The sequence below is a fragment of the Chroicocephalus ridibundus genome, chromosome Z, assembly GCF_963924245.1.
Source record: "Chroicocephalus ridibundus chromosome Z, bChrRid1.1, whole genome shotgun sequence".
NCBI classification, from domain to species: domain Eukaryota; kingdom Metazoa; phylum Chordata; class Aves; order Charadriiformes; family Laridae; genus Chroicocephalus; species Chroicocephalus ridibundus.
Window position 1 is genome coordinate 48718360 of NC_086316.1, and position 21900 is coordinate 48740259.

The window sequence follows — 21900 nt, forward strand, 5'->3', positions numbered from 1 at the left end:
TTGCACCAGGAGAGGTTTAGGGTGGATATTTGGAAACATTTGGTCCCTGAAAGGGTTGTCAAGCATTGGAACAGGGAAATGGAGTCACCATCCCTGGAGGTATTTAAAAGACGGGTAGACGTGGTGCTGAGGGACGTGGTTTAGCGGTGGATGTGGCAGCGCTGGGTTGATGGTTGGACTCGATGATCTCAAAGATCCCTTCCAGCCTGGATGGTCTGCGGGTTCCCCAGGAGGGCAGGCTGTCCCCGCTGCTTTGAGCTGGGCGACGGCAAGCGCCTCCGAGGGGTGTCCGAGGGGTGGCGAGGGGCGGCAGGGCCCCGGGGAGGCCGCGGGTGGGGGGTCCCCCCACCACCGCGCAATCCGCGCCTCGGCCGTGAAGGCACCGCGGGCTTCGGTGACGACGCCGCGACGGCCAAACGGCATTAACGCCACCGTGTTTCTCCTCCTCCGAGGGGCTCCGCGGGCCGGCACGGGCCCGGGGAGCCCCCTCAGGGACCGGCCGAGCGGGGGAAGGGGGGGACCGCCCGGTCCGCCTGACGCCTCGGTCACCGACACCCCCGCCTGTGGAGGGGGCGCTTCCCCCGGGGTGGGGGTGGGGGTACTCCGCCGCCCCGGTAGCGGCAGGGGCGCGCGCAGCCGGCGGCGCGGGGCGGTGGGCGGGGCCGCGCGGCTCGCGGGGCGCCCGCCGCCTTTTTACAAGTGTTGCGCACCCTTTGGGGAAGGGGCGCGCTGATTGGCTGGGGGCCTCGCCGGTGACATCAGCCGGCTCACTTCCCATTGGCCGGCCCGTTGCTGGGACCCGAGGCCTTCCAGGGAGGCACTTAACCCCTTCGGCGCCGACCCGGCCCGCACGCCTCCCCCCCTCCGCCGCCCCCCACTCCCCCCGCCGCCTGCCGCGGCCCCAGGCGCCGCCGACCCGGCTGTGGAGCGGTGGCGGGGCGGGAGGGAGCGGCGGCGCTGCCGGTGAGGCGGGGGGTGGGGGGGAGAACGGGAGCGGTGCGCGGCGGCGTTGCCCGTTTAAGCGGGCGCGGCGGGGCGCCCGGAGTAGCACGCGGCCTGGGGAGGGAGCGCGGGGATTGGCGGGGCGGCCGGCGGGCGGACACACCCCCTCCAGAAACGGGGCGCTGTGAGTGGCGGGGGGAGAAGGTAAACAGAGCCGGCCGGCCCTGCCCGCTGACCAATCGGGGGGGCGGGAGGGGGCTCCGAACCTTTGACGTGATGGGACTCGGCGCGGCCGTCCCCGGGCAGGAGCACGCGGGCGGCGCGCGGCGCGGGGGGCGCGCGGCGGGCGGTCTCCTCTCCCCCGGAGCCGCCGCCGCAGCCGGGACCGGGACCGGAGCCGGAGCCCGAGCCCCAGCCGGAGCCGGGCGGGCGGCGGGCGGCGCTCCCCCCCGCCGGCTGCGCGCCGCCCCCGGGGGGCGGCGGTGAGGGACGCTGCCCGGTGTCCCCGCTATTTATTTCACACACCCACTCACACGCCCACCCCCCCCGGGCTTCTCCGCGGGCGGGCCATGGCCGGCGGCGGCGCAGCCGGCCCGGAGGGCGCGCACTGAGAGTGCCCGCAGCCGCCGCCCCCTCCACACACACCCACCCACCTTCACACACCCACCCACCCCCGGTCGTCGGGGCGCGGCCGCAGCATGTCGGCCGTCGCCTACGTGGACTTCGTGGCGGCGCAGTGCCTGGTCTCCATCTCCAACCGCTCCGCCGTGCCCGAGGCGGCCCGGCTGAAGGTGCCCGGTGAAGGGGAGGCGGCCCGGGAGCTGCGCGACCCCCGCGACGCCTGGAAGGACTACTGCGCCCTGCTGGCCATCGCCAAGAGCCTGCTGGAGCTGAACAAGTACCGGCCGCTGCCCGCCCCCTCCGTCTGCAGCGACAGCGTGGAGAGCCCCGACGAGGACGCCGGCTCCGACAGCGACGCGGCCACCGAGCCGGGCTCCAGCCCGCCCCGCAGCCCGCCGCCGGGGCCGCCCCCCCGCCTGCGCGCCGCCGGGGCCGCCCCGAAGGGGAAGCTGGCGGCCGAGAAGCGGCACAAGTGCCCCTACAGCGGCTGCGGCAAGGTCTACGGCAAGTCCTCCCACCTCAAGGCGCACTACCGGGTGCACACAGGTCAGCGGCGGCAGGCGGGCGGGCGGCGGGAGGGGGGAGCCAGCGAGCGAGCGCTTGTCCTCAGATGAACCCGCCCGGCGGCGCGCCCGGCGGTCCTGCGCGCCCCCGCCGCCCTGCCTTTCCGCTATCGCGTGCTGCTTTTTTTTTTTTTTTTCCTGTTTTTTTTTTTTTTTTTTTCTCCTTTTCCCTTTTCCTCCCCTCCCTTCCCTCTTCCCTTGCTTCCCCTTTCCACCCGGACCGGTGCTCCGGGTCCGGCGGGAGCGGGCGGGACTGCGGCAGCGCCCTCCCGCCGCGCCCTGCCTGCCCCGGCCGGGGGGGAGCCCGCCCGACCCCCGCCGGCGGCCGTCGTGGGGCGGAACGAACTTGGCGTGGCCGGGGGGCGGCCGGGAACGGGGACGGGCGGGGGGTCGCCGAGCCCGCTGTGGGCGTCGGTGGGGAATTCAGCGGGGCGGCGGGAAGGGGGTTTGTCCCGCCGGTGTGGGGGGCTGGAACGGGGCGCCGACAAACCGGGGGCAGGACGTCCCCCGCCGCGCTGCGGAGGGGCGTGTGCTGCCCGCCGTCCCCCGCCTCCCGCCGCTGCTGCCGCCGGTTCGCCCCCACCCCTGCCCCCCCGCGGTGGGCGTTCGCAGAGCCGCCTTTGCCCCGTACTTCGTTGGAGGGGGGGCTGGACGCCGCGGTGCCGGGGCAGGGAGGGAGCGGCGGAGGCGGCACGCACACCCACCCCCCTCCAGCAGCCGAAGGGACCCCGCGGGCCGGAGCGGGGACGAAACCCGGGGAGCCCATCCCCAAATGCGGCTGTCAGCCCCACCGGCTCCCGGTGCGCCGCCGGGGAGCGGGTGCCCCGGCAGGGGACCGTCCCTCCGCCCTGCCCCGCCGTCCCTGGCGGCGTCGCTTATCGCCACCCGGCCGCGGGCTGCTCCGCAGGGGCTCGGCTTAGCGGGCTGCTGGCGCCCGGCCCCCGCCCCCCACCAGCTCGTCCGTCCGTCCGTCCGCTGCGGAGGGTGTGGCAACATGGAAACCTGGCGATAAAAAAATACATGTATCTGCTGCAGCCGTTCGTACTTCCTCCGTCTCTGCCCGAGCGCTGGGCCGACAGCAATTGTACACTTTTCTGTTTGTTTCGGTTTTGGTTTTTTTTTTTTTTAATGTCTCTAGTGCAAGTGGCTGAATAAAAACCTTTACGTGTCTGAACTGCAGTGCAGCTGGGGTCACAGTGCAGTCACAAGACTGCTTAAAAATTGCCCTAAGTTAAAAGGGTTGTGTGCGAGTATGGGAAGGAGCGGATCAAAGGAGACAAAACACTCCCGACACTTATCTGGTGTCCTTTACGTCTGTTCTGTGGATAGCGGTTCTTTTCTGGTTTTGTGTCTGTTGGTAGTGGTGGTCAGTGGTGAAGTACAAAAGGAGTTTGTCACCCGCAGAGTGTAGAGCGAGGCATCGCCGTAGCGTTTTAATGCAGCCTGGGTCGGGCATGGCCAGTGTCCGAGCCCCAGCGAAGCTCCCGTCGCTCCAGCTCGCCTGGCTGTGCTACGGGCACTGCAGAGGAGGAGACCCGCTGCTGGTCCCCTACCTGTGCCTGGCTGGCAGATCTTGCTGGGTGCTTAGCTCGGGGGGAGGAGGAGGATTACTGGATGTGGCTCGGCGGTGAGCTCAGCGGGCAGGCAGTTAAGACTGTCTGCGTACGCTGGGAAAGCGGATGGTCAGTGGTGACCCCGTACTGACCTCAGGACTGGTGCCAAGGATTGTTGTGTGACCGGCTCAGAGGCTGTGCCTCGGATGCTCCCTTGGAGGCTGGATGTAACTGATGCCTCGCAAAATGTTGGCTCACGAGTGGCAAAGAAAATGCGTTAGCATCACTTCCACTTACTACCCCATGCTGAGATATCCACCCCAATGTGGGAACCAAAATAGGCATCGGCTGGGATAGCATTCTGGGTGATGACATGTAAATTAATGTACTGTACAGCCCACATGGCTTGCTGTAAGCAGTAGTGTTATAATAAGTACCTCCTGAAGTGGCATGAGGTTTAGCGTGTGCTGCTCACAAGTGGGTGGCCTTAGCTCCAAGTATGAGATGTTTGACTCAGACGTGCTGATGTACCATCACGGTAGTTCTGTGTGATTAAAACCATTACAGACATCCAGCAGTAACGAACTTTCAGAGCTTCGTAATATGAACAGTTAATTGTAGCTAACTGAAATGCTAAACGATAGTGCTAATGTTAATTATTTTTATAGATGGCAGAACAATTCCTTAGCAACAGTGGGATTCAATGGGACCTCTGGAGTTATTCATAACTGTGTATTGCAGAGTATCAATGCTTCCTCCTCACTACCGTTCCACCCCCCCCCCCCAAAAAAAAAAAAAAATTCTCGTATATCTGAGCCTCTTGAATCACTTTGATCTACCTGCCATTTTTCATCAAGCCACCAGCCGGGTTTCTTGCTGCTGTGTAGTCTTTAGTGGAATAAGTACGCAGTCACCAATGGAAGCTTCCTGGTCTTAAATTTTTAATTTTTAATCCCAGTCTCTCTATCTTGAAAAGCGGCTTTTGGATCTCTGTTCACAGTCGTGAGCTTGCTTGTAGCCACAGCTCTCTTTACTCATGGATACTAACCAAGAAAGTTGGAAAGCTCTGGATACTGCTCTGTGCTGAGCAACACTGTGAATCTAAAAGCTCACCAGACCATCTTTGGTAAACTAATGCAAAGGAAGAAATTAAATACCAAATAAAGGTAGAAGAGTAGAAGACCGAAGACTTGATGCTCAGAGGTTAGAGGTCTGTATCTTATTAATGATTCTTTAAACTTGTTGGTTCAAACGCATTCCATATTTCAGAGGCTAAAAATATCTGTATAACTGTTTCCTTTAAGTTTGGGCCTTTGATGATGACTCTAGTTCAACTTCCAGAAGACCCAAATTAGCCATCCATCAGAAATTGTCTTCTGTGTTGATCTTAAGAAAAAAAGGTCAGCGGGTGGCACTGCACATCCTACTTGTGCAAACAGCCCCCTTCCTTGCGCCACCAATCCCACTGAACTTGGCGTGACTTAGTAAAGCGTGATTTGTAGGAGGAAGCCAAGAAAGTCCGAACTCTGCTCCTTCCCCGGGGGGTAGTCCTTTCATTCCTCGCCAGATCCCTGGTGTTTGTGAGATACGATCAGGCACTTCTTCATTCTGACATTTATGTGTACCTACATTCAAAACGCATTAACTTGCAAAGGCGTGGGGATACAAGGACAAGTTTGTCACTGAAACTGAACTATTGCATCCCCTGTCCCTTTGCTACCATCCAAAAGTAAGTTGGAATTTATTATTTAAGTTTTGGTGTCTTGAGCAGGAAGAGCATTACAGGTAAGGTTGTTCTGTGTGAGCTGTTTCCAGTAGCACCTCTGAGGTGCATGGCACTTGGTGTCGGAGAGAAAAGACAGCACTGCCCCTGATGGCTCGCAAGCCAAAAACTGTTTCTCGGGAAAGCAGGTGGAGGGATAGCTCTACAACCTGACCATACCTTAGGTTTCCCCATCCCTTATGGGATGGTGCTATGGAAGTATAGGACACAACTCTGCTGAAGTTTGGCAGTGGCAGGAGGGATTACGAGTGGTGTGTCTGCTTGGGAGCCTTGAACACTGAGATGGTGTGACCAAGTCTTGCAGACTTTCCCTTCAGAGCATAAAAAAAAAAAAAAAGCCCCGGCAAGGCGTGCAGGGGACCTGAGCCCTGGAAGCAGTGCCGAGGTCAGGAGAAAGCGAGGGACTGTGCTGACCAAGAAAATTACAAGGAATGGCAGATATGCAGTGAGTTACCTTGAAAATGCACAGACATCTCTAAATAGGTAGTTTCTGAGGTTTGATTATGGCGGGTAACGTGTAGAGTTACTATTACCCTCAAACGCTGCAGGGGTGGGGGGAGCAGCCTAACAGAGAGGGATGTGCAGGCCAGAGGGTTTCCAGGGAAAATAAAAGCACACGAGAGTAAACAAGCAATCTCAGTCAGGAGGCTTGGACAGGGAGCATGGAGCAAAGGGCAAGATACCAGCAGGGAGACAAACTAGCAGGAGAAACAAACTTTAAGGAATGTACATTTGCTATGATGCTGTGTATGCAAGCCAGTTAAAGGGCCCGTGGCTGCTGAGAGCAGATCCTCCTGGTCAGGAAAGAGGGACAGACAAGGTACCATAAAGCTAGTTTGTGAGATGCCTCCTCATACAGAACCTGTAGGAGTTTACGTGCCTGAGGAGGCAAATCCCAGATGCTTCTCAATATGTGGTGCTGCGAACCGATGGGAAGTTCACGTCTGCATCAGGTACCCTTAATGAAGAGGTTAGACACAAAAAACCCAACCGTGTGTAATGTTCTCCCTTTTCAGCTAGGCTTTTCAGCCCAACTGCATCATTGCGTAGACTGGGTCCAAACTATACCAAGAGTTTTGTTACATCGGGTGGCTGGTGCACCCTTGAGCTCTCCTGGCACTTGGCTCTCACTGGTGTTTGGTAGCTGGGTTGTAGGCGGAGGTGCTGACCTGTAGGTTGGAGGTCTGCACAGTGAAGCTGAGGAGCATTTCTGGTAGAAAGGAAAGATAAGTGCTGCAAATGCCTAGTGTTGCAGTCTATGGGCATCACGGCGCTGATCCAGCCCCGGATCAGTTTTGGTTTGGCTGTGCTGCCTTGTTTTTTGTGTTCTAGACTATCATTAGCTTGACAGACTGTACAGATGCTGGTATGCTGACAATCCTCTGCTCGCTGAGAGCTTTTTTGGGTATTTTGTGGGAGCATAATCTGAAATTTAGCATTTTAAGCCCCTCTTATCCAGCTCATGCAATGTCACTTTGCCAGATCCTTTAGAATAAAACTGAAGAGCAGAAAGTGGAGCCAGCAGGACATTTTTTTACTAAATTCAGACCTCCATCTGAAACCCCAGTTCTCAAGGGTTAATGCAAATGAGCAAATTGCTGGAGTTCTAATGGGCGTGTTTCCAGGTCTCAGAGAAACACGATCATACTGACCAGAAGCTTTGCCAACTGAGCAAGGTAAGGTAGGCAAAAATCCTCAAGATTAAGTTCAGTGTTGCTTGACTCCCAGTTGTTTTTTGGTTGTTTTTTTTTCTGTTAGAAAACAAAAACATTAAGCAGGCGCGTGTGCTGCAGTGGGAAGGCACTCCAGAAAGGTTTGTATATTAACTGAGTCAACGTGAAGAAGTGTGCGTGTATGACAGAAGCAGTGAGCAGGCATCACCCGGAAGAGTGCGACTCCTGTTTCCAGCTGGACATATTGCAAATGCAGCTCTACCAAGCTCCTGCCGGCTGTTGGGCTGTGGCGTTGAAGATTGTGTTGGGGGCGTCACCCGCTCCTGTTGGCGTGTGCGTGTCTTGCAGCCCCAGTAGTTGGGATCCCTGCAGGAACGATCATTCCCCTCCGTTGCTGCTGTACAACAGTGCTGTTCACCAGGTTGCTACCCGGGGCCTCACAAAGCTCCCAAACCTGCGGCTGGAAGAGCAGGGAGGGGCCAAGTGAAGACAAAGCAGCTGGAGTCTAGGGTAGTGATGGCAAAGCACGCTTCAGACAGCGTTTAGCTGTGGTAGTGTGGCTCACCGTCTATACTCAAGTAATGATGACTGAATGGCCTGAGAGCACTCTAGAAATACCTTAAACTTGAGGAAAGAGTCTGTTGAAATACTGGCTAATAAATTCATAGTGAAATGACAAAAATTAATTATCTTTCTGAACGCATGTAGAATTGCATTCCTCCTTCCCCTGTTAAAGGTGTTTCCCCTTAGCGAGCATGTAATCACTCAGACAGGACAGGAGCCTAAACCCAGTGCTCTTTGATCCCAGGTAGGTGCCTTAAGCAGGCTAGAAGTCCATCTCCCCCCATTGCTTGGTTAATATTTAAGTATTACTGCAAAACAGAGGAAGTTCAAACGGAGATAAGATAAGATAGGAAAGGAGAAGAGGTAGGAACTTGTCCCACGTACCCAAGAGCATACTGCTGAGGGCAGTCCTCTCAGCTATGAAAGCATGGGCTTAACTCTCTGCTGAATTTTGGGGAGGTCTCTCCTCTCCCAGATAGCTTCCCCAAATGATACGCAGATATATAAGGAGGAACAATCGCCCCAAAGAAAGCCCCAAAGGCAAGCAGGGAGGGTTGTGATCTGGCAGAGAAGCTGTAAGGATTTCCCTTGCATCTGATGCTGTGTCACATGGGGGTGACAGCAAGATTGCGTCTCGCTGGAGTTTAGGCTCTCGGCAGCGGTGGGTTTTAGCAGGTGGTTCTGCATGTGATCTTTTGGAAGAGATTCAAACACCTGCATGTGCAAGCAGCTGTTGAGTGGTGGGTTTGAGGATGTCCGAGCAGTCTAAATACTTGCTGAAAGCAGCATTTTAACACCTGAATTGTCGTGTGTTGTTTAGTCCTGAGTGCTGGTGGAAGAAACCCCATGCTGCAACCCATCCGTCCACTACCTGTCCCATAGACAGTGTCTGTTTGATCTGTTGCCAGACCAGATGGCCACGGTTTAGGTGTTGCAGAAACCCTTGTTTAAGGCACATGGTACCTACTGTCCTCACTGCTGATCTTGCTCTTGTGCTGTTTCACACCAGCATCCGTACTTTGTGGTTGCCACGTGTTTTAGTGATCTGATTTTGGAATATTTTAGAAGAGGAAGAAGGCTGTTTGAAAGGTCTCTGGTTTCTCTCTGCCCAGAAGTGGATGCACAGATGTCTGTAAGATCCATCTTCACCAGAACATCTTGCATCTGGACACTCAGTCAAAATCCTGTGTCCTCCAGGAAATTGCACATTCACGGTGTGAGGGGGCAAGCAATGCACTGGGGGAAGGAAAAGTGAGAGAGACCTGGGATAGTAGCTATTCTGCAGCAAGGAAGATAGCCTGCCTTATTTTTTTTTTTTTTCCTCTTGCAATAAGCTGGACTATGTTCTTGATACCCACCTACAGAACCTGTCATACTTAGGAGACACTGAGACATGCAAGAGTGGTGGCTGAGTGGGGTCACAGGAAAGAAAAAAAGCAAAATATTTATCATTGTCATCTCTAAGTCAAGGATTGTGGTTCAGGACCAGTTATTACTAGGGTGCCAAGCTCTCTTTGGAAATTTTGAGCTTCAGCAGGCACAGAGGTGCAGGAGGATCTTGGAAGATGAAGGTGGAGGTTAGATTCTCTCATTTGAACATGCAGTGCTGATTATGCCAGTCCTGTTTTGCCAAGTAGTTTTGCGCTCGCCTGGTGGCAAGAGATTTCACTATTTGGGCTTTCTGTATTTGTGTGATTTCCTTTCTCCCTCTTTGCCATCAGCTACTTCAGGTTTCTGGCAGGAGGGGTCATCCTTGCTGGAGTTTGGTCAGGCAGGGCTTCGGGGCAGGTGAGGTGGATGTCCCTGCAGCAGGAGGTACTGGCTAGATGTGCCAGGTCTGGGGCCGGGCAGAGGGTGGCAGTCACGCACAGACACCACGTCCCAGAAGTCACAGTCTGAACCGTTCTTCAGTTTTGATACTTAAAATAGTCGCTGCCGTGAAGGCCAGGCAGCACGGCCCTACCATGTGCTTGGTGGCCTCATCTTTAATAACATAGGTCAGTTAAGGGTGTCTGAATGAGTGTCCATTCATGCAGCTGTAGCTGAGGTCCATTTGGCTTTCTAGTTAATGTACGTCATTAGCCTTATTTGACAGCAAACTGTTCTGCGTTAGCTAGTACTGGTGCCAGGCTCTGGACTCATGGCTGTGTCCAGCCTCACTTCTGTCATTGAGGAAGACCATGGGATCCTAGCAAACCATTCACCTTGGCCAGACTCCCACCTACACCAACAGCAATCTCTGAATGTCTTCTGCAAAGCCAGTCCTCAAACAATTTTAGTAATTCATGTCAAATCATTACTTCACCACAGAAGCTCAGTGCACTCCAGTCCTAGCACGTGTCCTGTTACACACCAAGAGGTTTGACCAAGTGTGTGATCATCGACTTTGCCTTTGTCTTTTTCAAACACATCCACACCCCCCTCTCCCTCCCCCCGGAAAAAAAAGTCACTCAGAACTTCTCTATCCCTTGGTTTTCCAAACAAATTCATCTGTGTTAAAGCCACCACAAGCTACAGCTCCTAACCTCAGTCATCCACATCTAAAGCACTGTTTTGTAGTGAGAAGGCAGATGATGAATCAGGATAGCAGTACCACCTGTACTATTAACAAGTCTGCTAATGCCTACTCAGTATTCTTTTTTCAGAAACCCTTCCTGCTCAAGACTACAATGTGGGAAAATCTGGAGCGTCCCAGGGTAGGGCAAAAAAGCTAAATAATTTACTGTCCACTCAGAATAAAATGGAATAAAGTAAAGTGGATCTGCCTCAGGTCATGCAAAGCAGCTTGGAAACAGAGTTTAAACTCACAGAGAAAGAAGAAACTTCACCATTTGCAGTAGAGGAAGGGAGACGGAACAGGGAGAAAATGTCAGGTGAAGCAAGAGAGCAAAGATCAAAAGGATCTGCAATGGCTTTTATATCCATATGGGATTTAAAGTGAGCCAGGGCTGCAGGAGCAGGAGTTCCTTGGACTCCAGAGAAGACCCATGAAGAGCCACCATTAGCTTGTGCTCAGCATAAATTATGTCTCCTACTACATTCCTGATGGCACACAGGACAAAGAATGCAGGTGCATTCCTATTATTCCTATAACCTGTAAATCAGCTTGTTTCACTTGTTACTTCTGTAAGTTGCCCTGGAGATATATGTATATATATTTTTTTTAATAAAATTATTTACATCTTGTTTCTCTTGTGTTCAGATCGTATCACACATAGTTTTAAGGAATTGTGGCACACCATTGGCCATTCCTTCATCTCTTGATAAAATCCCATGTAAGGCGTATCTTAAAATGAAAGTAGCATACTGCCACAAAAGGAAATGGCGTATAATAGCATCCCGTTTTGATGCTTTGTTTTGCTTGTTTCAAGCTTTAGCATTGCTACTTCCATAACTAAAGGGGAGAAATCATATGGAAAAGATACTTCCTGTCTGAGATGTGACACAGGAACTCGTGTCTCCAGCTGGAGGCAGCATTAGCTTGCATTGCAGCTCTGTGTGCCGTTGCCGGCCCGGCTGCCTGTGAGTTGCAAGACCTGTTTGCTCGGTGGACCCTTCTGCAAACATCTTTGCTGCTTTCAGAAAAATAGAGCGTCAAACACGACCAGCAAGTACAGCAACCAGCTTTGCGGAGTGGACCATCATCATGTGTCATCAGGCATCTCTGCCGTGCCTTAAAAGCCTCCTGGATGCACGCTCCACCCCTGCTCCGCCTATGCCAGTGATGGACCTATTAAGTCCATCACTGAAGCACTGTCCCTGTGGGCTGGTGTCATCGGTTACGGCTTTGTGACCGAGGGGAGCAGCACATCTTCAGGCTCGGAGACAACCCCTGCGGGCTTGGAAAAGCCTCCCCCCCCTTGTCTCTCTGCTCTGAGAAGTCTGGAGTTTAATGCGTCCTGGTGCCGGGGATTATGCCTGGCCTACTTTCATGCAGGCGCTTCCAAAGCGGCTGTGACAGCCTTGTGTGGCCGAGGTGGGGAAGCTGCTCTCCACCACTGTACCTGGGGGCTCAGCAGCCAGTGCCGGTGGTACCTCTCGTGCATCTCTGCTGCACTCGCCTCCCGCTGCACGGCGGTGCTCCCCTAGGGAGCAGGGCATGTCTCCACCATGCCAGGCTCCCCGTGGTCTTCCGTGCCCGCCCCCCCTGCCCCATCTGGTTCCCCGGGGACTGCAGTGCCGAATGTACACAAGGGATCCTGAGTGAGCCCTGCCTTTCCCCGGAGCCTTGTGGTTCCACCGCATAACCTAAAAGTGTTTTCCCCTGGCACGTGAAATGGGTGTGTGGGGTTGCGATGGTGGAGGTCATGCTGCTCCTGTCACGTTTCAGAGGGAATGCCAGTAACCAGACTCCATTTTGACTTCCCATCTGCAATTCCGGGGGGAGGTGAGCCCAGTTTCTCGAGGGCTACATGGGGTCAGATGTTTTTAGGCACCCAGGTTGGATAATACTGTGCCTAAAATGAGGATGCTGCACTCCAAAGGCTGTGATCCTTGCTGTCCAGCCTAGGCGTCTGGTCTCCCTGAGGCACTTCTGCAGGCCAAAGAGCTGTCCTGGGGTAGATGGTTGGAAATGTGGCTTCTGGGGATGGGGCAGGGTGCCCGAGGAGCAGCTCCCACTGCTCTGGGGTGTAAGTGCCTGACATAGAGCCACACACTAGGTGCCTCCACACATGCAAGATGTATAGCACTTCTCCTACGTTCCCGGGGGGAGATAGAAAGCTGTTCTGCACCTCCCACTGCTGCCTGCTTCCAGGAGCTGTGACAGAAACCGTGAGATAGATAGCAAAAGAGCAGTGCGAGTGAAACACTTTCCGCAGATGCCAAGGGTGGGCGCAGGGCAGGGCAAAGCCTGGGGAGAATGGTGGTCCCCAATGCGAGTGCTCTGTACGGCTCACGGTGCCGCACGGCTGGGAAACTGCCCTTGTGGCCTTCACGCACGCACGAGCCTACGTACCGTTTTAATTAATTTCTTTTATGCAGGCAGTGGTTGTTCAGAAAGGCTTCCAACCATGTCTAGCAGCGTACAGCAGGGAGCCAAAAAACCTGCTTATAAAAAAAGAAAGTAGCCCGGGGTCAGGATGGCTGGCAGCTGTGCCTCCCCTGGGCTCAGGCACCGGGCTGGCCGGGCTCCCCCTGCATCCTGCTCCCCGCACCAAGGATCGGCATTGCCGCGAGACGAGGGGAAGCATGGCTGGGGCAGTGGCTGCGCTGTGGCTGCCTGAGGGGCTGCTGTGACCCGTGCCATCCTGCTTGTCCCGTAGCGCCGGCCGATCTGGGACGGAGCAGCCACCTGTCAAGGAGCACCGTATAATTTGGAGCCTAAACCATGAAAACGGCTGCATTATTTGAGAGAGGCTCCCTAGGGTTTTCAGGGCCCATGGAGTAGCTACATCTGAGTTCAGCTGGTCCGTCCTCATCCTCCTTGGCCCTTCGGGTGCCATCACTCACTCCCCCCAGCCCCCTTTCTTCTCCCTACAGCTCTGCCGTACTTCCCACTTGCTGGTTGTCCTCCTGGCATCTGGGCTGTTCATTCCAGCCTTTAGCCTTTTGTTGCTGCTATTGGTGTCTGGGGAGGACGCCAAGGCACACTTTCTTGTGAATGACTGCTTTTTCTGTGATCTCTAAGTGTAGAGCAAGCTTGCCTGTTGTGCCAAACTTCACAGTACCAAGAAACTCTGGAGTTCTTGAGTTTCTTTCCAGCTCTTCCAAGTTGGAAAACTCCTGGGATAGTTCTTACATTTCATGGTTGACTATAAATAGCTGTCACAATAGCTGTCATTTATATTCCCTTTAGGAGACTCTTAAGGAAGTGAATTAAAGCATCAGACTGCAGTGGTGCATGATGTCTGTGACTGAAAGCTTTCATGAGAACTTAAACGCCTTTGATTTCCGTCCGTGCCATGGACTAGTCGGCCTTGCCGTCAGGAAGCATCAGGTCTGTGCCTGTAGGCAAAGCCTGTGTGACCCACAGAGGTGACCTGCAGGGATGCGGGGTGCCAGGAAGCTGACAGCAAGTGCTGTTCAATCCTTACGCCTCTGTTTTTAAAAGCAAAGGTGCGGTGTGGTTTAGGTTAAGGTGTTTGGTTTGGTTCTTCACCATCGTAGCAAATATATATACTGACAGAGCCATGAACAGTGAAGTAGTCTTCCTGTCCTCAAATCAGCTGTCTAAGAGACTGAGGGGAGACCTTTACTCTCTGGAGCAGCTTGGATTTCTAGGAGAAGGGAGGAGAGGGGGACGCGGCACTTCTCCCTGCGGCTGCAGCGGGTTTGCTGTCTGTGTTTGCAGCCCCGAGGCTGCGCCACTCTCCCCGCTCTCTCCCCACTCAGTTCTCCCCAGGCTGAATGACTTGACCCAGGTGAAAGATTTTTTTTGGCTTCTTTTCTAACGGTTACAAATGATTTTATTCAGCAGAATGGAAGTGTCAGAGGAATAACACTGGTGCTCTTTTCCCAAACCGCCGTAGTGAGCCTGACATGAAAAACGTACAGGCACAGGCAGAGCTCATCTGTTGTTTTGACAGTCTTCGGGGTCATGTAAGGTTCTGCATCGGAGTGCGAGTTTCATGCGGTTGGAGGGTTTTTTGGCTTCTGCTGGAGGTGAGACTGAAACCTGATGAAGCGAGTCATCAACAACTCCGCAGACGCTGGCACCGCGGCAGGAAACAAAAGCAGCTTTTTCCCCTCAGCAGCGTGTTCCCCGGCTCCTCGACAAAGCTGGTATACGTGCTGGCCTGCTTTACCCCCGCCCCCCTAAATCTCTTGTCGTCCTTTCCTCCCCGCAGGCGAGCGACCGTTCCCCTGCACATGGCCCGACTGCCTTAAAAAGTTCTCCCGCTCCGACGAGCTCACCCGGCACTACCGAACCCACACCGGTGAGAAGCAGTTTCGGTGCCCCCTCTGCGAGAAGCGGTTCATGCGGAGCGACCACCTGACAAAGCACGCGCGTCGCCACACCGAGTTTCACCCCAGCATGATCAAGCGATCCAAAAAGTCCAGCTCTGGCAGCTCCTTGTGAATGCGGGGCTGGCCCGGGGAGGGGAGCTGGGGGGCAGGCGAGGTGCGGGCTGCAGCGCCGGAGCACGAGCATCCGTCGCGGCGCCGGTCGCCCTTGCCATCCGAAAGCACATGTAGCCAACGTTCAAAAAAAATAAAAAACAAATAAAGTACTCCGAGCCCCACTCCCTGTCCTCCACCTCCCCACCCTTTGCTGGGAACGGTGGTGTGGGGCGAGTGGATTGTGGGGTGAGAGGAAAGAGGGGATGTCCAGCAGAGGAGGTGACCACCTCCTCTCATACAAAGCATTGATGCTGGTGTACATACGTCTGACTGGATGGCCTGGCCTGTGCCACCACAGTAGTGTGACTCCAAGGTCTTTGTGATTGCTGTGTCATGAACATGTTTTGTTGAACAGTGTAATGCTGCTTGTATTTAGAGTTTGTCGAGTAAAACCACTTTCCGAGTCACATAAATAACTCTCAGATAAAAACTCCATAGCACATTGTAGAAGTGGGTTTACTTCTGTCTCAGAACGATCCTGCATTTAAAGAGACTGTTAAGAGAAACATTACATATGTTACTAATAGCATCTGATTGATATACTGAGATAAGGTGAATTTATACTCAAGAAGGCCCATTCACGTAAATGGGTCTTTTTAATTTTTCTTTGTATTAACTATACTTTTGAATATAAGCTGCACTTTTCCAGTAAAAACATGTATAATTCAAGCAGATACTTAAAGCAAAAAAACCCAACCCTACAACAGCTCAGTCGTTTTCTGACCGTATGCGTATTTAATTCTGTTATTCACTTACCTGGAAAAATACAAGTCAGCCTAGATAATGTGTTGGGGATGTGGGAGCAGAAGCATACGTCTCTCAATTGATCCTATACTTTTCATTTGTCAATAAATACAGTACTGTACTATAGAAATGCCACTAACAGTGCTTTATTCTGCTGTGTTTTGTTTGAATGGATGCATAACAGCAGCTACCATCTTTATGAACTGCTGCTTTTTTAAAGTTTTTTTTTTTTTCTTCCTACACTTGCCTTAAAGATTTATTCTCTTCATACCCTTGCCTAACTCCTGCCGAGTCCTATGGGAGTTGCGTGTGCTTATGGAGAGAGTAGACCTTTCCTTAAGAGCACTCTGCTAATGGAAACAGCTGAAGTTATTGTAAGGAGCACTTCAGAAGGGCTCCTGTATCTTTTGATCACTGTTTCTGTAGACTATGGGGCAAAACCATGGGCTAATTGGAAATACAGCACAGAAGGTGTGTCGTAATACTTCTTACGACATAAGCTTCCCTTGGTACCTTGGGTTGTACCTGTGTCATGCGTGGCACATCAAATAGTGATAAAGGCAATATTACTTTTATTTTAAAGCTACATTTTGCTCTTTAAGAGGAGCAAAAAGATCACTGAAGGAAAACTGGTGGTCATTAGCTGAGTATTTCATCATTTTTTATGTTAAAAGCATGAACTGTAAGAGGTTATTGATGATTATTTTGTTTTCTCCTCCCCCACTGCATATAGGGGGGATAATTCTGTTTACACATTATTTTTTCCGGAAACATTCTTCTGTTTGGTTTTTACCCCTTCCTCCAGAAGAGGAAGGGAAGGTGCAGCCCTACTATAGAGACTTAAGGCCAAATTCATCTCGTGAGTAATCACGCTGAAACCCAAAGTGTTTCCACTGCAGATGAATTTAGGTCATCTTGTAAAATTCTGTACATAAAAAAAAAATCTTGTTAGTACACCTGCAATTACAGTATCTTATTGTTTACCTGATAAAAAGCTTGCTTCCTAGAAACGAACATAAAGAAAATGAACTCAGAGAGTAGAGTGTTTTCTTCTACAGTTGTATAAGGCTTTCAGCATTAGAAATCAGTTTGCATATAGTGTTTTTACCTGTGTAGTTCATATGATAAATTCCGTCTATGTGAAGAGAACTGCTTTTAAGGCATTAGGGATATTGAGCAGTCTATGGAGTAAAAAGGGATGTGTTTTCTTCAGTGAAGACATCAGGAAACCAAGCACACTTTCTACCTCCGTTTCAGGTTTTTGAAACATTTATTTTAGAAACCAAACTTTAATTTCTGGTGTCCAAATTGAGTCATAGGGACATACGTTCTTCCTAATAAAAAATAGGTAGCCTCAGTATTTCTATTGATCTAGAAATACGAAAAAAAAAAAAGTGTTCTGCTTACCAGTACTGTTAATGCTGCCTTGCTGAGTGGGGTCAGGGCCAGGGGTAGCCCGGTGAGATTCAAAGGTGCATGCACATTCGTCTTCATTCTTCTCTGTGAAGATCAATGCAAACTTTCGGGTCCGCCCTGCAATGTGGGTTGTTGCCATTTTGTAGGACAAACGCAGCACTTGGAAAATTAAGGCCTGATCCCGTGAAACACAAGACGCCCTCACGTCCTATCAACCACAATGGGAAGCCACAGCTGATAAGCAGCTCCTAAATCAGTACGTAGATGTTTTGGTCACTTAGCTACCAACCAGCATTAACTGACACATGGAAGTAAATGGCCAGATTTATGGTTTCCACCTTGCACGTTGGGGGTAGAATGCACAGCTAAAGAAGCATCATCGTTCCTGCTAAGTCTGAAAGAATCAACAGGCAGGAGGTACTTTGGTCCGTGGGACCTGCAGGCGGGTGTCGTCATTGCGTGTGGCAAGATCCTGTGTCTGAAAAAAACCTTCCTAAACGGTAACCCATTTGCTCTAACGCATGCTGTATTTCAGCATCGGACAGACGGGATTAGTGCGATTCATCAACCACTAACAGAATAACATTGGGGATGATCATGTTTGCAGATTTTGTCTTACTGTTTTGTTCACTTGGGGTTTTTGGGGATATACTTCTAGTAAGAGCAAACAATGTCTCTAACACATAAACTGCAGGTTAGTTCTTTGCATCTTGAAGTTAAGTTTGGAAGAGTGTTGCAAATGTTGGGAAAGAAAAGGAAAATCAGGTTCTCTAATACCGTATGTACTTGTTGTACGATTTTGGAAATAGTTAATAGTGCTGAAGTTAGGACAGCTCCTCTCCTTGGTTAAGAAAGCCCATTACTATAGAGAAATCATGGCTTTAAAGGTATAGCTATACAACACCTTTTTTCAACAGTTTTCCATGACCTGTATTACAAATCTGTTTTCAGTTTGCAGATGGACTTAGCCCAGCATACACCAGACTGGACACATACTTCAAAATGCTGTTTTACAGACTAGTGATCTGTAACACTGTAAAATACCAACTTCCAACAGTTTAATCAGTTTTATTTTTGTACAGTATTCGTATCCTTTATAAGTTATTTTGCTGTCCTGTTTTGTAAATCACATGAAATTGTAAAAAAAAGAAAAGGAAAAAAAAAAGTAGGCATAGATGGTTTTGTACATATGTATATATATATTGTCCAAATAAAGAAAAAAGGAATTAAAAAAAAATAATGTTGTTTTGAATGATTGGAGTCAAGAAGCAGTCATGTAAACCAGTCTGGATGATTTTGAAAAAAAATACTGCTGCATGTGATGAAATCCATGAGTCGTGTGGTGGATGGACCAGCTACAAGGGTCCAGGTGTTGCTAGTCATTATTTTGCATGGGTCTTGTTTCTCTATTTTTCCCAGGCGTTTTCACAGCTATTCCTTCTGCCACTGCCGCAGGAACACAGAGACACAACTTGAAGTGGGGGAAAAGCGTCCCCTCAGCAGCATGCTCCAGCTCTTAGGAAGTGGGGGTGGAGGGTGGCTTGAGAGCAGCCCTGAGGAGAAGGACTTGGGGGTGCTGGTGGATGAGAAACTCACCATGGGCCAGCAATGCATGCTTGCAGACCAGAAAGCCAACCGCATCCTGGGCTGCATCAAAAGAAGCGTGGCCAGCAGGTCGAGGGACGTGATTCTGCCCCTCTGCTCTGCTCTCGTGAGACCCCACCTGGAGTACTGTGTCCAGCTCTGGAGTCTCCAACATAAGGGCATGGAGCAATTCGAACAGGTCCAGCGGAGGGCCACGAAGATGATCCAAGGGCTGGAGCACCTGCACTATGAGGACAGGCTGAGAGAGTTGGGGTTGTTCAGCCTGGGGAAGAGAAGCCTCGGGGGAGACCTTATAGTGGCCTTCCAGTACCTGAAGGGGGCAGGAAGGATGGGGAGGGGCTATTTGCAAGGGAGTGTAATGATAGGACAAAGGTTAACGGCTTTAAACTGAAAGAGGGGAGATTTAGATTAGATGTTAGGAAGAAATTCTTTACTGTGAGGGTGGTGAGGCACTGGAACAGGTTGCCCAGAGAAGTTGTCAATGCCTCATCCCTGGAGGTGTTCAAGGCCAGGCTGGATGGGGCTTTGAGCAGCCTGGTCGAGTGGGAGGTGTCCCTGCCCAGGGCAGGGGTGTTGGAACTAGGTGATCTTTAAGGTCCCTTCCAACGTGAACCATTCTATGACCCTATAACAGTTTCTAAGTCTCTCTCCCATTGTTCAGTAGGTTTTGGGCTCAGACTGGTGGTCACCCTCATGCCATGCAGCTGCTCCACGAGCCTTCAGCCTGCGAAGCCACACTGCTGCCTTAAGATTTCCATGGGTTTGAAGGGACTGCTGATGTAAGGAGAAAAAACCATCTCCTCAGCCTCTGAAGGATGGAGAGGCAAGGAGCCCTCTGCCAAAAAGCTCACTGACATTTACAGTCAGGACTAGCTAAAAGCAGCTACTTACACAAACTACCTTAACATGGCACATGGGACCGGTGCTAGAGCGTGCTTGTAAGATGAGACCCTGGAATCCAGGGAACATGTAGCCCTCCGGCAATGCAGGTGGAGACAGAGGGGTAGAAGAGAGCCATCTGCATCTGGAACAAAACTTGTAAGCAGCCTCCAGGTTTCAACTTGATGCTGAGTTTGAATTTTCTGTCCTCAGGTTGGACAGCCAAAGGCGAGATACAACAAACTCCCCACAGGGCTGGTCCAGTTAAATGCCTGCAGGGTGGTTCAGAGGCCACATGCCTCTGTGAACTTGCCTGCTGCAGTGGCTAGGATCACTTTCACCTCCGTGGGAGTAATGTCGTTCAGCACTCGCTCATTCAGGGCTAAGGAGTCAGGGAGGTTTCCCTTCTACATCAGAGCTCCATAACAACCGCTACATTCTCAATGGCTTTTGCTTTGGAAACAAAATCTCTTCTAGGGCGAGCTCCTCACACCTCCCAACCACATCTGACAAATTACATCGACAATAATTTAATGCAAACTCTCAACTGTCAGAACAAGGCACTTTCGCAAGTGCTCTTTAAGGGACTGCCTTAAGCAAGGGAAGCTTTCCCAATGGCAAGAATTTTGCAGCTACTGTGCTTTCAGTGCCATGCTCTGAGAAACTCCCTGACCCCTACAATACCTCCTCAAACACTTCCACAGGGGCTATGGAAATCTTCCCATGTCAGAAAGGGAAGGTCTGACTGGCACCAGTTCTAATCCTTAATAAACACTTGTTTCTGTATTATTACACACTGTATTTTTCCAGTTCATGTATCTCTATATGGAGCTCATGTATGCCTTTTGGGGTGAGAGAGAGCAGAGTCCATATTGCTTTTAGCTTGTATTTTTGACATTGTTACAACTGTTACTGTTGGGGACCACTGGCTTGTGGCCCCCAACTGACAACTGATAAAACATCCTATTGCTTTTCGTATCTAAAGGCATCGGTTTCTTTTGGTATTGTCTGTTGCCTCTTAGTCCATGTAATAGCGATCAAAGCAACACCTGGATGTTAACACATCTGAATACGAGGTACAAAAGGAGCAGAGCGTGTAAACTGCAGGACTAGAAGAAACACTTGGTAGGTAAGGACAGTTTTGCGTCCCAAGATGCAAAAAGCCCTGTGGGAATTCAGAAGGCACAGAGAAAGACATCAAAGAGCACAGACAATACCAGAGCCCTCCTGGCATCGTGCTGAACAGGTGCACTGAAAAGTCTTGGGCTTCGAAATTGGCCTTTTCTTTCCTCTTCTGGCTCACGGTTTAAGTTACATCAGAGCTCCCTGGAGAGACCACATATAGGGGTTTGGACTCTTCTGCTGTTGACTGCTTTGGTGGCCTTGTGTGGAAAACACTTTGGAGAGCCTGTGAAAATCCATGCATAACTGCTCTGTCAAAACCACAAGGCCAGAGAAAACCACAATTGTGTTAGTAGTCTATGCAACGCTGGTGGTAAATCACTGCGACTGTTTTACTGGATTACAGAAAAAGAATCCAGGCCTTACCTAGAAACTAAGCTACATTCAGCTCTTATGTCCAATGAACCATTTTTCCCAGGGGTGTAATTTTTTAACTGAAACATTTCAAGCAGGACAGCCTTACTGTAAACTCCTTCAAATTGAAATAAAGGAGATTCTCCCAATATAACTTACTCCAATAATTTTTCATGAGCATACTGATTTCTGACATCCTGATTCTTGAGAAACTGCATACACACCGTAGGCTGTACCACTTTAATTATACTGGCATCAAACCAGTACATTTTATACAGCAAAGTGTATTTTAAATAGTACAAACATTCTGACCACAAGAATCCTTCAGGAAGAGCACAACTGGGCTCAGAAGCAGACACAGAGGGGATCCAGACTCCTCATCCACTGGGGCCCATAGAAAACCGTAACAGTGGCTTTTCACCTGAACAGAGCTTTTAAGCACCACTGCAGCAGCAGAGAGAGGGGCCGACACTGCTGACGGTGTCTTAAGAGCAAGTCCCTTTGTGCTCCCTGTGCTCATCATCTGCTTTGGGTTTACGCTGTGTTTGTAATTATTCCGGAAAACCAACAACAAAACCAACCACACAAATACCACAACCAGCCCCACGATACGTAGTAACTACTAAATGACCCCCTGCATGCAAAACACCACCCTTCATCCAGGCTGTCCTAATACAGAAAGGACAGCTGGATCAATGAGCCTCACAGGAGAAATGTGGCTCTTGGCGAGCCTAGTCTGGGAGTGCAGCAGCCGAGAAACCTTCTTGCTGTTTTCTGATGTTCAGGCTGGGACAGGGGGAGGATTTTTCTTGGAGCAGAGGTGGATTTCATTCTCTTTCCCATCTCCTTCCTCTCCAAATCATGATGCACTGAATCCTGGTTTTATTCTGAATTAGTAAGGCACTGGGGAAAAAAACGCTTCTGTAACAAAAAGTTCTACGAAAATTTATTTTGGACAT

General features: G+C 51.3%; 2 protein-coding genes across 2 annotated transcripts in view; one reads left to right on the forward strand and one right to left on the reverse strand.

The window, feature by feature from the left end:
- Positions 1–1243: 1243 nt before the first annotated feature.
- Positions 1244–18163, forward strand: KLF9 (KLF transcription factor 9). The gene is made up of 2 exons (XM_063319523.1): positions 1244–2109; positions 14488–18163. Exons 1-2 carry the CDS (start codon positions 1641–1643, stop codon positions 14718–14720), a joined length of 702 nt encoding a protein of 233 aa, XP_063175593.1. The 5' UTR covers positions 1244–1640; the 3' UTR covers positions 14721–18163.
- A 3148-nt stretch (positions 18164–21311) lies between these two features.
- Positions 21312–21900, reverse strand: part of SMC5 (structural maintenance of chromosomes 5) — a 60203-nt gene continuing 59614 nt past the window's right edge. Inside the window, exon 25 of the transcript XR_010069132.1 lies at positions 21312–21844. The gene's annotated coding sequence lies outside the window, so the exon portion shown is untranslated. The remainder of the gene's footprint in view (positions 21845–21900) is intronic.